Genomic DNA, 14,547 nt, shown 5'->3' on the forward strand with positions numbered 1-14,547 from the left:
TCCCTGGTTAAAGTTGGCTTTTATATGTATGTATGTATGTATAGATATATATATATATATATGTATATGCGCGAGGCGGCATCGTTTCGGGTTTCGAAGTGCTCTTGGGCATCTTTTGAGAACGATGTTGTTGGCCGTGGCCGTTTTAGCCTAAGGGCTCCTCCAATACGACAGAACGGGTCAAACCCGGTTCCCTTTATATCGGCATGGCACTCGTTCGCGCAAGTCTCTCTCACTCGCAACTGCCCCATTATTCTCAAATGGCCGATGGCCAGTACTGCAGCTTCACTTTACTATATACAACAAAGGTGCATGCCGAGATGCGCGCTCTCTCTCTCTCTATATATATATGCGTTATCTCATAAATGTGAATCCCACCATTAGGTTGGAGTACAAAAATTTATTTTCTTTTGGTTTCCTATTTTGTGTTTTATTTTATTATTTTTTAGTTTAAAAAAATGAAATTTTATTTATAGAACTTGTTTTTAGAGTAGTAAAATTTTTATAAAATGGTAATAAGATTTATAGGAACCATGACAATCTGTAGATGTTTAAAAGAGATTAATTAGAATATTATTTCTTTCAACCACAAAGGGAGGTAATGCTCCTTGTATCCAAACCAACCCCTTTTTACTGAATTATAAATTTAAATTCGTATTCCTCATCTTTATAGTCTTCGCAGACTGTTCACTAATCGCATTAATTCGAGTATTATTGTACAGTGAGGGGAGTAAATTATAATGTTATTAAGTTGGATCCCGATTGAATCAGGATTAGGACCGCTGAATTTCTTATAACGTTATAAAGAATAGTACACAAAAAATAGTAAAAAACAAAAATTTTACAGCAATATTGGAAACATTGACTCCATTCTAATATTGTAGCAAAATTGCAGAAATAATGGACAATGTTGGCAATATTGCTGCAATTTTAGTGAGGGAACTAAAACGGTCTGACAGACCGAGAGTGCAGGAAACGTAACTTAATAGTTCAAAAGGTTTAAAAAAAATGATTAAAATTGTAGAATTTTTGTGTCTTTCTTATTGTATAGAGTAGGTCAATTTGAATATTTTGGACGAATGCATAATCCGTAATCCGTGTAATGCAGACGAAAAGGTAGACAGAGAGAGAGAGAAAGATAGGGTGACGGTGTGAGAGTCATGTGCTTTGGGGGAGTAGTGGATGAGGTGGTGGAATGGTGGTGGGCTGTGTGAGAGAGGTATAATGGTGGTCACATGCCCTGAAGCATCTTCGTTCTCTGGTTCTCTCTGGCTCGCTTCGTTCGCGCTGAGAGAAAATAATGTGATGTTTTTGTATCATACGATATACAGACGCGTATTCGCCTTAAGGCATCAGCCACGATGTAACGAGGAGTCCAACCATTGCCTTAGGGTTCACATATTTTAGGGCAAGCCCTTTCCCTTTGCATTATCTCTCATTCTCTCTCTCTCTCTCTCTCACACACTGGTCCTATATCTTCTTTTCAACTTCCTCTCTGTCTTTCACTTGAGGGGGCGCCCTTTTTTGCTTGGCCCTACTACGTGTCTTTGAAACGGGTCGTGTTGTGCTCAAGGCTAGGGCCGTGGTTCTTCTCTTCCCCTAACTCCCACTATCTCTCTTTCTCTTTTTTTTTCTCTCTCTCTCTCAGTCCATTCTCTTTCCGCTTGCAATTCCCTCTACCACCCTTCGTGGTAAAACTCCTTTCGAATAGGGTATCGTCGTTTTTCTCTTCGAGTCCTTTTCTGCCAATTTCATCTTCGTTGCATCGTGAATTAACGAGGACGTGCACGGCTCGAACGAGAAAGCATGCGGGAGTAAGGTACCACCAGGAGAAAAAAAAAAAATGTCCATCAAGTATTTGAGGGGCATAAACGTCGACAGGTCCTATAAGTATACCGTTACTCGTGCCTTTTTTGCTTTATTCTTGAATATAATTCTTTTGTTTTCGAGGCAGTAAATCCTTTTTTTTTTCGTCTCATCGCTATATGGCAAATTGGTTTTTATTTTTGAAAAATGCTATTTGTTTAATACCTTCGAATCAAAATAGAAAATTGGTAAATTATTAATAGGTTTAAATTTCTAATTTTGATTATAATTTCGTAAAGAAGACAAATTCATATCAGTTTAATTAGTACACTCATCGAGTCGCAGTCCTTTGTTCTCGTAAACTAAAGGGAGTTTCGTTTTCCTGAGTTATATATATCTAATTATGTTTTCATGCCTAATTAAAAGTTTTGCTATATACCAATGTCGATCAACTTTTCGAACATTAAATTCATATAAACGCTTAGTAATTAAAATTTATTTCTAAAATTAGTGAATTAAAGAGAAAATTTTTGAAATTAAAAATAGGAAAAGTCGAGGGATTTTTGAAAAAAAAGAATCAAGATTTCTTTTACCACTTTGCTGAATCTAAAGTACTTAATAAGCATTATTGGTGGGCCCATTGCGCACATATAAGGTGGGAGTTTGGGCCTGAAGCGCGTCCCACGGCGCGACCATCCATGGGATCCGCCAAGACTTTCTCAAGGAGTGTTTTGCTTATGTAAGTGAGGATAAGATTCAAAGAGAAAGAGGGTATAAGGCCCCGGGGCCGTCTGCTTCTTCTCAAAATGATTCACAGCCTCCGGTAATTTACATTCGTTTGCGTGGGTGATCGCTCGTCTGACTCCCTTCGACTATATCTTTTCTTGTCCTGCACATCGGAAAGGTTAAACATACACCCACCAGAGGTCGTGTAACCGCGAGCGGATAGAAATCGCGAGAACGAGACAGAGAGTGGGACCGCGACAGGGAAATTATTCCCGATTCAAGGAAGAAAGAAAGAGAGAGAGAGAGAGGAGAGAGACTCGGTGGTTATATGTGTATATGCGCTTGAGCGACTTATGTTGTAAGTACCTCAAGTCAGGCGTTAGAGCACTCAAAAGAGTCAAAAAAACCCCGCGAGCGCACAATGCGCACGAGTCGAGATTTACCTCATGAAGATCGATAACTATGCAGGGATCGAGGGATGGGAATATATTCTGTAATTTGAAAAAAAAAATAAATTTAAAAAATTGTGTTAAAGGCTTCTCTATACATTAGTGGAATTTTTACTTTTAATTAGTACTTTTTTATTAACGAATTTTTAGATTTCACAGAAAATTAAAAGGCATTATTAAAGCTGCAACGCTTATTATTTTAATCCAATTTTGATTATTTTAATCCATTTTGGTATTAAAATAAGTAAAATTGGATTAAAATAATAAGCGTTGCAGCTTATTTTAATGCCTTTTAATTTCCTGTGTTATTGTTAATAAATTAGTTGATGATTATGCAAAAATAGAATTTAAATTAATTAAAATTTTTACTCTTTTAATGGGTTTTACACGAATTAAAGGACCCCGCACTAAATACACAGAAAATGGCTTACGGTTAAATTTGGCTATATTTTGAGAATTTTTAGTTGAAAGTGTTCTGATTAAAAAAAAATTGTCCAGAGGTCACTGAATAAATAGTTTAGCTAAAAAAAAAATGTCGAAATAACGCTGCGCCTAATGAATTTACGTATCTAAGTGGGCAAATCACTTGTTCGAAAGTGAATATTATAAAAAATTATTATTAAAAAAATTAATTCAGTGACCTCTGGACAATTTTTTTTCAATTAGAACACTTTCAACTAAAAATTCTCAAAATATAGCCAAATTTATCCGTAAGCCATTTTCTGTGTATTTAGTGCGGAGTCCTTTGTGAAATAGTTTCGTGACTAAGGTGGCGCTCCTAGTGTTCACTATCGGTATTACAAAACGTCGTACCTGCTTTATAGAATATTTTTCTAAGTTTCATTCAAGTTTCTATTAATTTCAACTACAGTAATATTTTTCCATAACAATCAATTTCACTAATTTAGATTTTGGATAAATTATTTTCAAAGTACGAAATGTTATATAAACAAAAATATTTTTATAAAAAATTCATAGTGCGGCCTTGATATAACTTTTTCCTCATATTTTATCGATGTAATTATTATGACTTCGGGGCATTTATGGGCACTGCGACATTCTTGTATTGAAAAAAAAAATACTGCGGAAACAGATATATATAAAAGAACGTTTTAATCGCTGCACGATTAGTGGAATATAATTTTTTTTTTATATACACTCATTAACATAATTTCAATGTCAAAAAATTATGTATATCTAATTATTGTAATCTACAGATTTACGCATATGGTTATGAAATATGATTTAATCGAATATAAAAATCTGGAACAAAGAGTGTGTAATTGAAATTTTCCACAGGAAAAAATACATTCTGCAAAATAATATTTATTTTAAAATTTTTCAAAAGTTCTTTGACAGAAAAATTACGATTAAAATTTTTTTTGCTAATTAGGGATTATTTTCTCATTTTAGATATATATATTCTGAAAATATAGGGGCATAAATTGAGTTCATTTTCGAATTCCCCAAACGTAAAATGGAACACATCGCATGCAATCCAAATAGTGAACTTTATATGTTTTTGATCAGTCCAATGTATTTATATATATATATATATATATATATGTATTTTGCCTGAAGCTATGACTGCACTGTACGTGAACATTGAAGTCTGACTGTCTGACGTTTACTCTCTCTCGTTCGAATGTTTTCCTATATATACAACTCATATAATCAAATATGAGAATAATATTTTAAGGCAATGAAATGCCATCTTCTTGCAAATTCGTGGTATATATAATAATTTCTTTTCCTTGTGTATTTATATGATATATATGTCAGGGAACAAAGATTTACTCTGAGAATGGAAATAATAGAGGTCATTTTGTAGAACGGAAAAGTTATTATGGTAAATAGAGTGTCGATCGTGATCGATTGATTGATCCTCAACACCTGGAGGGCTTTGGATTTTATTTTTCTTCAAGGGTCTGGGAAACTTTCGATAAATCTTTTTTTTTTTTTATAAAGAAAATAACTAAATTACTCGCTGAAAATTTATATTATATTGAGGATAATATAAAGCGTAATTATTAGAATTTATATAAAAATTCTTATAGACATTATGATTTTTGAATTGTCAGTATATAAAATACTATATTGGCAAAATAAAAATCGTTAATAATAAATAACATTATTGGTATTCTAACGATTCATCTCTTTATTTCTGTTTTTTTTTCTTTTAGTGAGATACGCTGAGATCCTCGGGCATTTTATGGGGTTCCCCCCCTCCCTTCCCACTTCATTAATATTTCATTTTAGCGCCTGAGGGCCTCGTTTATGAGAAAAGGGCCTTGGTCGTCGCCGAAATGCCCCAGGCACTCACAGTGTGCATTGTCTCGCGCCTCGGGGTACTTTTGCCCTCCTGCTTCCCTCTCTGGTTTCCTCTGCTTCGCTTCTTTCTCTCTCTCTTTCTCTCTGAACCTTTCTTTGCGACCCATCTTTCTGCTTTTTTTACAACTGCGGTTTCATATACATATATACTGTGTTGGGAAACTATATCCAAAAAAGTTGGTCTTCGATATGAATATTTAAAAATATTTTTATTTAATTTAGAATATATTTGCTTCGTAATAGAGTTATTGTTATACTCTGTAGATTCCTATTCCTGAAAGTATATGATTAATTTAAAAAATTTGTTGTGTTACACCTGCGAGAAAAATGTTAGTTTACTTTAATGTAATTGCTTGTTGTTGTAAAAAAGTTTATTTTTACATATTGTAACTTTCCTGCATACTATTCAGAAAAGGATAATTTTCTGTATAGTATGCAGAAAAATTATAAAAAAACAGTGCAAAAAAGTATGCTTTTTTGTATAGTATGACGGAAAATTACAAAAGAGTGCAGAAAAGTACACTTTTCTTTATAGACAGCAGAAAAACTATTAAAACAGTGCAAAAAAGTATATTTTTCTGCGTAGTATGCAAAAAAGTTACAAAACAGTGTAAAAAAGTATACTTTTTTGTAGGAAAGTTAGGAAATTTTGAGATAGGCTGCAGAAAAATTATATAAACAGTGCAGAAAATTATGCTTTTCTGTATAGTCTACAGGAAATTTACAAAACAATGCGGAAAAGTATAGTTTTCTGTATAGTCTGCTGGAAAATTATAAAACCATTGCATAAAAGTATACTTTTCTGTATAGTATGGGGGAAAGTTACAAAACAGTGGAGAAAAGTATACTTTTCTGCGTAGTATGCAAAAAAGTTACAAAACAGTGTAAAAAAGTATACTTTTTTATTTATTTATTTATTTATTTACACTAGAACGTCAATCGAGAACACGTCAGTCGAGAACAGAGCAAGGGAACACTTGAAGGGAAGTGGGGAAGCGGGTAGAATTTAGGTTATGACTGACGCCAAAGTCGTACTTGTGATTTTTAAATTTAAGGTGGATTCAGTGCCCCACTAGTGAAAATCCCCTAGATAGAATTCACATTGTTGCGTAAGGCCCTTCATCCGGCCCTGAGTGTTTTTATTTTCGAGCGATAAAAATCGCGTCAATCGAGAACAGCACTGCACATTCGTCTGTTCTCGATTGACGTTTTAGTGTATTTATTCATGACATATACGGGTAACAATTAAGACCCTTTAAGAGTTACATATGTATAAACTAAAAGTATATCGCCAAATGTTAAATGTTTTTGTAGGAAAGTTAGGAAATTTGGAGATCGTCTGCAGAAAAATTATATAAACAGTGCAGAAAAGTATGCTTTTCTGTATAGTCTTCAGGAAATTTACAAAACAATGCAGAAAAGTATAGTTTTCTGTATAGTCTGCTGGAAAATTATAAAACCATTGAAGAAAAGTATACTTTTCTGTAAAGTATGGGGGAAAGTTACAAAACAGTGGAGAAAAGTAAACTTTTTTGCACAGTCTGCACAAAAATTATAAAAACAGTTCAGAAAAGTATACTTTTCTGCATAGTATGCAAGAGATTTTTAAAGAAAGTAAGAAAAAGTATACTTTTCTATATTGTATGCAACAAAAGTTGAAAAAGCAGTGCAAAAAAGTATACTTTTCTGCATTATTTTGTAACTTTCTTGCATACTGTTCAAAAAAATAGACCTTTCTGCATTGTTTTGTAACTTTCCTGCATACTCTACAGAAAAGTATACTTTTTTGCACTGTTTTAAAATTTTTTTTGTTGACTATACAGAAAAGTATACTTTTGCACATTGTTTTGTAATTTTCCTGCATACTCTATAGAATAGTATACTTTTTTGCACTGTTTTATAATTTTTTTTGTTGACTATACAGAAAAGTATACTTTTCTACTTTGTTTTGTATCTTTCCTGCATACTCTACAGAAAAGTATACTTTTCTCCCCTGTTTTTTTATAACTTTGCTGTTTACTGTGCAGAAAAGTATACTTTTCTAACTAGTTTACAACATAATAGCAGTAATAATGTAGGGTTTGCAATACTTATATCATAATTTTCAAAAAAAAAAATTTCTATAAAATTTTGCAATTTAAGTCTTGTTTATTTCTATAAAAAAAATTTTTTTCTCTTTTTGCAGATGTTCAATTTGAGGGGGATGGCGTTTGTTGCGGAGCAGCTCCTGGAGGAGATCTTGCATTGCTGAGCGCAGTTCAATGTAAGTCGATTTACTTTTTCTCGAAATTTTTTTCTATTTTAAAATTATGAGTTTGATGTCTATCAACTAATTTTTTATCACTATTGATTGCATAGAACTAATAATCATTGATAAAAATATACTTAACCAGTACTAATATAGTGAACCTATTGAATTATTATATTTTTTTATGAATAAATTTTCAGTCAGTTGGTCCAGTAGCAGAGAGATTCATCTGATTGAAGCAGAGAGTATGCTGTCATCGTACCTACGACACGTTGAAAAAAATCAGTAGTGGTGAGCTTTTTTTTTTTGTTTTCTCTCCCAAAAAAAAAATTCAATAATAAATAATCTAGAATCATCCCTTAATTGGCAGAAATCTAAATATACTGTTTTAGAAAATAAATTTTATTTTTTTTATTTTTTCAGTTTATTCCCATATGACAACCTGAAGGACAGGAAGGATGTGGAGGAAGAAAAGCGGCCCCTGCATGCTACCAGTTTATTCCAAAGTAGTTTATTTTTTTTTATATTTTTGTTTTTGCCTGGTAGCATAACTCCCGGTCTCCTGCAGATGTGCAACAAGAGGGAGGGTTCTCCGTGGAGTGGTCCAAGAAGAAAATTTTTCAACGTTGGATTCGCCGATCGTTGAGTCATTTTCTAAATTTATTTATAGCTCAGGAGTAGATTTTTCTTTTCGTTTTCCAAATATAGCTATAGGTAGGAAAATCGGGATTAGTTTATATTTTATTAGGATTTGATTTGCGAATTGTATTTGTATTGTGTGCATGTTTAATTAATCCATTTCTTTCAGTTGAATCATCGTGGTGAGCAATAATTTTTTTCATTTATTATTTAATTATATCTCTTTTCAGGAAAGTGTTATTTTTTTTTAATGTGCGCGTTAGAAATTATTAGCTTCGGGAGTGTTCGATTTTTTTAAAACCGCGATCGTTTTTTTAGGGTGTTTAACTTTTTTTTCCCCCCGTTTTCAATATAGACAATTGTGTTTCGACTTTTTCTAAAATCGCGATTTTTCAAGAATGAAGAAATTTGATATGGAGATATACTTTTGAAGACATCTGCTATCTGTAAGTTTTTTGGTTTTAATAAAGGTATTTATTTGATGTAATTATTTATTGCGTATTGAAGGTGAAAATATTCTTCTAAATAATTATTATTTTTTAAATGTTATTTATATATGTGACATGCTCTGAAGAAAAAGGGACCTTAGGCTGTATCCACAATAAGAATTTTCAGCGTTGTTCGCGAAAGGTACACGTAAGTTACGCGAATGTTTTGCGGAATTGCCAACTACAGGAAAAAAAAATTTCGCTTTGTTTTGAACGTGGATACATAACCTCCAAATTAATTTCGGTAAAGGTATCGAATAACAAATACAACTTTATAATATTATATTATCGTTTATTATTATTATTTTAATTATTAATTAATTATTATTGTAAAAAAATAATAATAATAATATATATTAATATTATTAATTATTAATTTATTATTATTATTATTATTATTATATTATCATTACCTGAAAGTTGACTTTTATTGTTCAATGTTTACGCATACATATTTTTGATTCACCGTAAAATTTATTCATTACAAATTTCAAGAAAATATTTTTTAGAATTCGATTTTTTAAAAATTCTATAATTGTTACATATTTATATTAATTAAAAGTTTCAAAGGTATGACAAATTAATGACATTCTTTCAATCAGGTGTCGTTACCGAAATTAATTTGGAGGTTATGTATCCACGTTCAAAACAAAGCGAAATTTTTTTTCCAGTAGTTGGCAATTCCGCAAAACATTCGCTTAACATACGTGTACCTTTCGCGAACAACGCTGAAAATTCTTATTGTGGATACAGCCTTAAAAGCAAACGATTTATAGGTTATGTTTACGGTAGTTTTACCTTGATTAAACGTTTATTTTTATTTATGTAAAATTAAATTCAGTTTTTATTAAATATTTTAGATGTAATGAAAACTTAAATATCAATTATTGAGAGTTGATCTTCTTTGTGTATATTCAATTCGAAATTTCAAAACATAACCTACAATTTTCGGCTTCTAAAGTCCCTTTCTTCAGAGCGCGTATTAATTTGTAAACAATTTTAAATGCTTAATTTTTATTTTAAATTGAAATTATTTTAAAAAACGGAAAATTTTAAAAACACGTTAAAAATGGCCCCAATGTTTTAATGTCAAAAAAAAAGTCTTGCAATTTAGCGCAACTTCTTTAATCCGTGAAATGTGTATTCAAGCGTAAAGCAAAGACATGGTCGGAATAAAATGACAATGATGTCCAACCCCCGCGATCTTTTTTTTTTTTCATTGAAGGGATGCGCAGAATTGTAATCGACATCAGAGTCCTTTCGATTGCTCAACTTGCGGCTATATTCGGCCGACGTACCGTAAACGAAAATCCAGGAAGAAATTGCCCCGAAGCGCGGTGAGCCGTAGCCAGTTGACAAGAGGTCGACTCAAGTATAACGAGACGAAGAGTAGAAGTAAAGGAAAAGAGAGAGAGAGAGAGGGAGCTCGATGTGGTTGACGGTGGTAGTGCAGTGGTTTGAGAAGAAGGAAAAGGAGTTGTGGCAAAAAGGGTTTCGGGGCGAAAGGGGGCTAAAATAGAGGGGGAGGTCTTTTGCTTGGGGCAATGCAGGCAGACGTTGAGGTACCCGTTTTCCCTCGGGCTAGGCATGGAATCATGCAGCGAAGGAGAACGTTGCGCTGTTCCGGTGATGGGTGAACGTGGAAGGTAGGGGTGAGAGGGGGGGGGACAGGAAGGACGTGGGTCGAGGCAAAATGCCCCAGGCATTTCGGGGTACAGTGTCGCACACGATATGATGGTACGAGCGGAAGTTCAACCTCTCGGGAAAATAATTGTTCTTCTATAGATATAAAGAATTTAATTTCTCTGAATTTCAGATATATATATTTTTTGTGAAATTATGTGGCATATTTTACTATACTTATATGTAGAAAATTATATCATATTTTTAATATTTATAATTTTTATTTATAAATATTAACATATAAATAATTATTTATAAATTAAAATATATTATTTACTTATATTAAATTTATATAAATATTAATTAATATTTAAAAATATATTTATTATAGGTATAATATTTATATTTAATTCTATTTTTTTGGAAATATTTTTTTCTGAGTATTTTGAAAGATTTCAAAAAGAAAAAAAAAAGAAACTCGTTTTAAAAAGTAAATCTTTAATTTAATTTCTCATTGTTGGAACGGAAATAGGCTATTGGTTGAAATATATACAGGAAACAATGAGACAACTTTCCCACGTGTTCTCTCGAAGTCAGTTCGCTAAGTGTATCTACTTCTTAAAAGACAGTTTCCTGTGTCTTGTTTGGCACGCGCAAACTTTTTTTTTTATCTTAATATAGTACTGTTGATAATATAGGTGTGTAAGGTGGGGTAAAAGTAGACGTACTTTCAAGGCAATGTTTTTTTTTTTTTATTTAAACGATGTAAAAAATAAAATCATGATTCTGACATTTTTTTGGTTTAAATATTAATTATAAATAATTGCAGAACTACTTTGAATGTAACTTTTTTTTTTTTATTATAAAAAAACTAAATTTAGAATTAAAATTTTTATTGTTAAACAAGAACGCAACACATTTGACCATCCTGGCAATCTACGGCATTTCTTTGAACTGTTGGACCACATCGGTCCATACAAATACCTCCATGATGTCTGCAATGAGTTCGGAACTCGCTTTTAACTGTAAAAGTAAACAAAAGTTAATTAGTTTTTTATGTAAATTATTAAATTAATAAAATAATTTGCTAATTAATTTATAATTTAATTAGTAAAATAATTAATTTATAATTTATAATTTAATTAGTAAAGTAATTTACCAATTAATTTTTAATTTAATTAAGTTAAACAATTTACTAATTAATTTATAATTTAATTAGTAAAAATAATAAATGCCTCGTTGATAGGAGACAATTACAATGAAAAAGATACTGTAACATATTGGTGCTTAAAATAATTATGTAATATATTTTATTACTTAAATTTATTTCACGCCATTGGTTCGATATTTTTTTATTGTTATTGTTAATTAATTAATTAACTTACCAACACTGCAACATTCATCTCCTTCACTCGAACATGTAACAGATTTATCTCTAATAAGCGTCTCACATTTTTCGGGCGGTAGACAATTTTCTAGGGGACATATTTCGGAAGCCGCTACTTGTACTGTAAAATAATTTTTTTTTTAAAGAAAATATTTCCTTTTTGATATATTCAAAATTATTAATTATCGTTCCATAAATAAATTATTAATAATAAATATTATTTTTTAATATTATTAATATTATTTATTAATATTATTAATATATTTTTTAAATCAATAAATAAATATTTACAATTGTTTAACTATAAAATTCACATATAAATAATAAAATTACTAAAACGAGTTTTTAACGAAACAATAAATTAAAAAATATGTTTCTATTTTAAATTGCAATAATAAATTGTTAGTATTTCTTATCATTATGAGTATTTTAATTCAAGTCCAACAGTTCAATAATTATTTTACTCTAGGTATGAACTTTCAGTAAAATTCTTTTTTGTCTTCACTCTAAAATTGAATTCAAATCTATTGACAGAACTTTTGTTATAAATTTTCTTAAAAAAGTCTAAATATTTTATTAAATGTAAAATTTTTAGAAAAAATCAGATAAAATAATTAAAAATTATTAAATAAAATAGTCAATAATTAGTAAATAAAATAAGCCACATAATTTTACATTTTTGAATAGATACACTGAAAAAAAAATTTATTTGATTCAAATAATCGGTTACTTGATTATTATCAAATAAATATTCATTTGTATCAAATAATTATTATTTGAGTCAATTAAATAGTATTTGGTTTAAATACAATTTATTTAATTCAAATAAAAATTATTTGGTTCAAATAAATTGATAATAGTCAAGTAATCAAGTATGAGAATCAAATAAATTTTTTTTTCAGTGTAGAATTCTTTTCAATATTAATGGTGTTAATTTATGTAGATGGTCGATGAATGAGAATAAAAATGGTATATAAATGCCAGCGTTGCTTACCTGAATGAAGATAGCAAATACAAAGTAGAAAGAAGAAAGTAATGTTAACTGATAATATTGCGGTTCTCATCCTTGGTAGTTATATTCTTGACAGTCGAAGATTCAATGGTATTACTTTCCCGTTCGCGCTACCATTATATATACACGATGCTTCCCGCAGTACTCTTTTAAACGTTAATTTAATTTTGCAATAGTATTAGTGGTCTCTTGTATAAGCGTGGTCGCGCTTGCGTGTGTATATTCATCAGACACCGCGATGACTCGTATCGCGTTGTGCATTTCATTATCAGGTAGCACTAACAAGCACGTCTTTATAATTTACGATTGACTTCTCACTATTTTTTTTTTTTTTTTTTTTTTTTATTGTTGTCTTCACATCAATAATAAATTAATTTATTATTGAGAAATAAATATTCCACATTAGACGTTGAATGTAAATATTTTCTTGTCTTTCTTTTTTATGTATATGTTGTATAGAAAAATATCTTTTTATTACTTTCTAATTTGATGGTATTTTAAATTCTTAAATTCAATTGTTTTGGGTCAAAAATTTTTATGAACATTTTTTTTTGAGTTGAAATTTAAATTAGTAAAAAATTTTAATTAATTTGATTTACTAACTTGCTTTTGAATTAAAATTTACTAATTTGTTAGTAAAAAGAAATTATTTAAATTTTATACTAATTCAAAAGTAGTAAGTAATTCAAATTAGTTACAATTTTTTAATTAATATTTAGAATTAGTTGAAATGAAATTGATTTTTTAATTAGAGTTTACAACAATTACAATAAATGAATGATACACTGAAAAAAAAAATTTATTTGGTTCAAATACTCGATTACTTGACTATTATCAAATAAATATTTATTTGTATCAAATAATTATTATTTGAGTCAATTAAATGATATTTGTTTCAAATACAGAAATTATTGGTTCAAATACAATTTATTTATTTTAAATAAAAATTATTTGGTTCAAATAAATATTTATTTGATAATACTCAAGTAATTGAGTATATTTGAATCAAATAAATTTTTTTTTCAGTGTAATTATATATTTAGCTAGAAAATTAAAAATAGTAGAATTTTTATGTTTGAACTCCTTATAAGTTAACATCACTATCAACAGGGGATTTTCAACATATTTCTTTCTTTGTTGACCTTACTTAAACATACTTATATATCGGGGGATTCCTTAGAGAATAAAAGTCATCAATATTTCAAATTGCTTCCTTTTATGAGGAAGTATTTGTAACATATGTAGCATATAAACAATTTTTTATTTTGAAATAATTTAAAGACAATTTTTTTATTACAGTTTTTTATTGGATACTTTTTTATTTTTTTTATTTTTTATTATTTTTATTTTTATTATTTTTATTTTTATTATTTTTATTTTTTCATTTTTATTATCATTGTTATTACAATTGTTAGTAATAATAACAAAAGTTTCAAAATTGGATATTGTAAATTATTAAACTGGGAGTTTCTTTACCAAAATGTTATAAAAAATAATTTAGAATTCAGTTAATAAAATAAAATTATTAAAATCAAATGTTATAATTGATTATATTATCAGCATCATTTTCTCGAGAGATAATAAAAAGATATTTATAACAGAGTAGTCGAGTCATCTCGCGGATCCTCTATCAAGCTCTTATATGATATATACCATCATCCCAAAAGTTTCAATTCTTTCGAGATGTAATTTATTTTCAATTTATCCAAAGAGCACTCAATTTTTTTTTATGTTTGAAAGTTATTCCACTTTAATCGATATAATAGGGAGTAATAGTAAATTTATTTTTTTATTTTTAAATATTTTTATTACTGTATACTTTTTACATCAGTGAATTA

The 14,547-nt window shown here is 29.6% G+C and overlaps 1 protein-coding gene across 1 annotated transcript; it reads right to left on the reverse strand.

The window, feature by feature from the left end:
- Nucleotides 1-11,038: 11,038 nt before the first annotated feature.
- LOC127281963 (uncharacterized) lies at nt 11,039-12,857 on the reverse strand. The gene is made up of 3 exons (XM_051305990.1): nt 12,692-12,857; nt 11,696-11,818; nt 11,039-11,333 (listed from the first exon to the last, which is right to left on the reverse strand). Exons 1-3 carry the CDS (start codon nt 12,759-12,761, stop codon nt 11,209-11,211), a joined length of 318 nt encoding a protein of 105 aa, XP_051161947.1. The 5' UTR covers nt 12,762-12,857; the 3' UTR covers nt 11,039-11,208.
- Nucleotides 12,858-14,547: the final 1,690 nt, after the last annotated feature.

This window comes from Leptopilina boulardi, unplaced genomic scaffold (genome assembly GCF_019393585.1).
Source record: "Leptopilina boulardi isolate dan_hultmark-lab unplaced genomic scaffold, ZJU_Lbou_2.1 LbouV2_278, whole genome shotgun sequence".
NCBI classification, from domain to species: Eukaryota; Metazoa; Arthropoda; class Insecta; order Hymenoptera; family Figitidae; genus Leptopilina; species Leptopilina boulardi.

What these genes read in the sequence shown, in the direction of transcription:
- LOC127281963 (XM_051305990.1), bottom strand. Translation starts at nt 12,761, where the DNA reads ATGAGAACCGCAATATTATCAGTTAACATTACTTTCTTCTTTCTACTT. An exon ending in TATTTGCTATCTTCATTCAG is followed by an intron (nt 11,819 to 12,691) that starts GTAAGCAACGCT and finishes ATTATTTTACAG; the next exon opens with TACAAGTAGCGGCTTCCGAA. An exon ending in AGATGAATGTTGCAGTGTTG is followed by an intron (nt 11,334 to 11,695) that starts GTAAGTTAATTA and finishes TTACTTTTACAG; the next exon opens with TTAAAAGCGAGTTCCGAACT.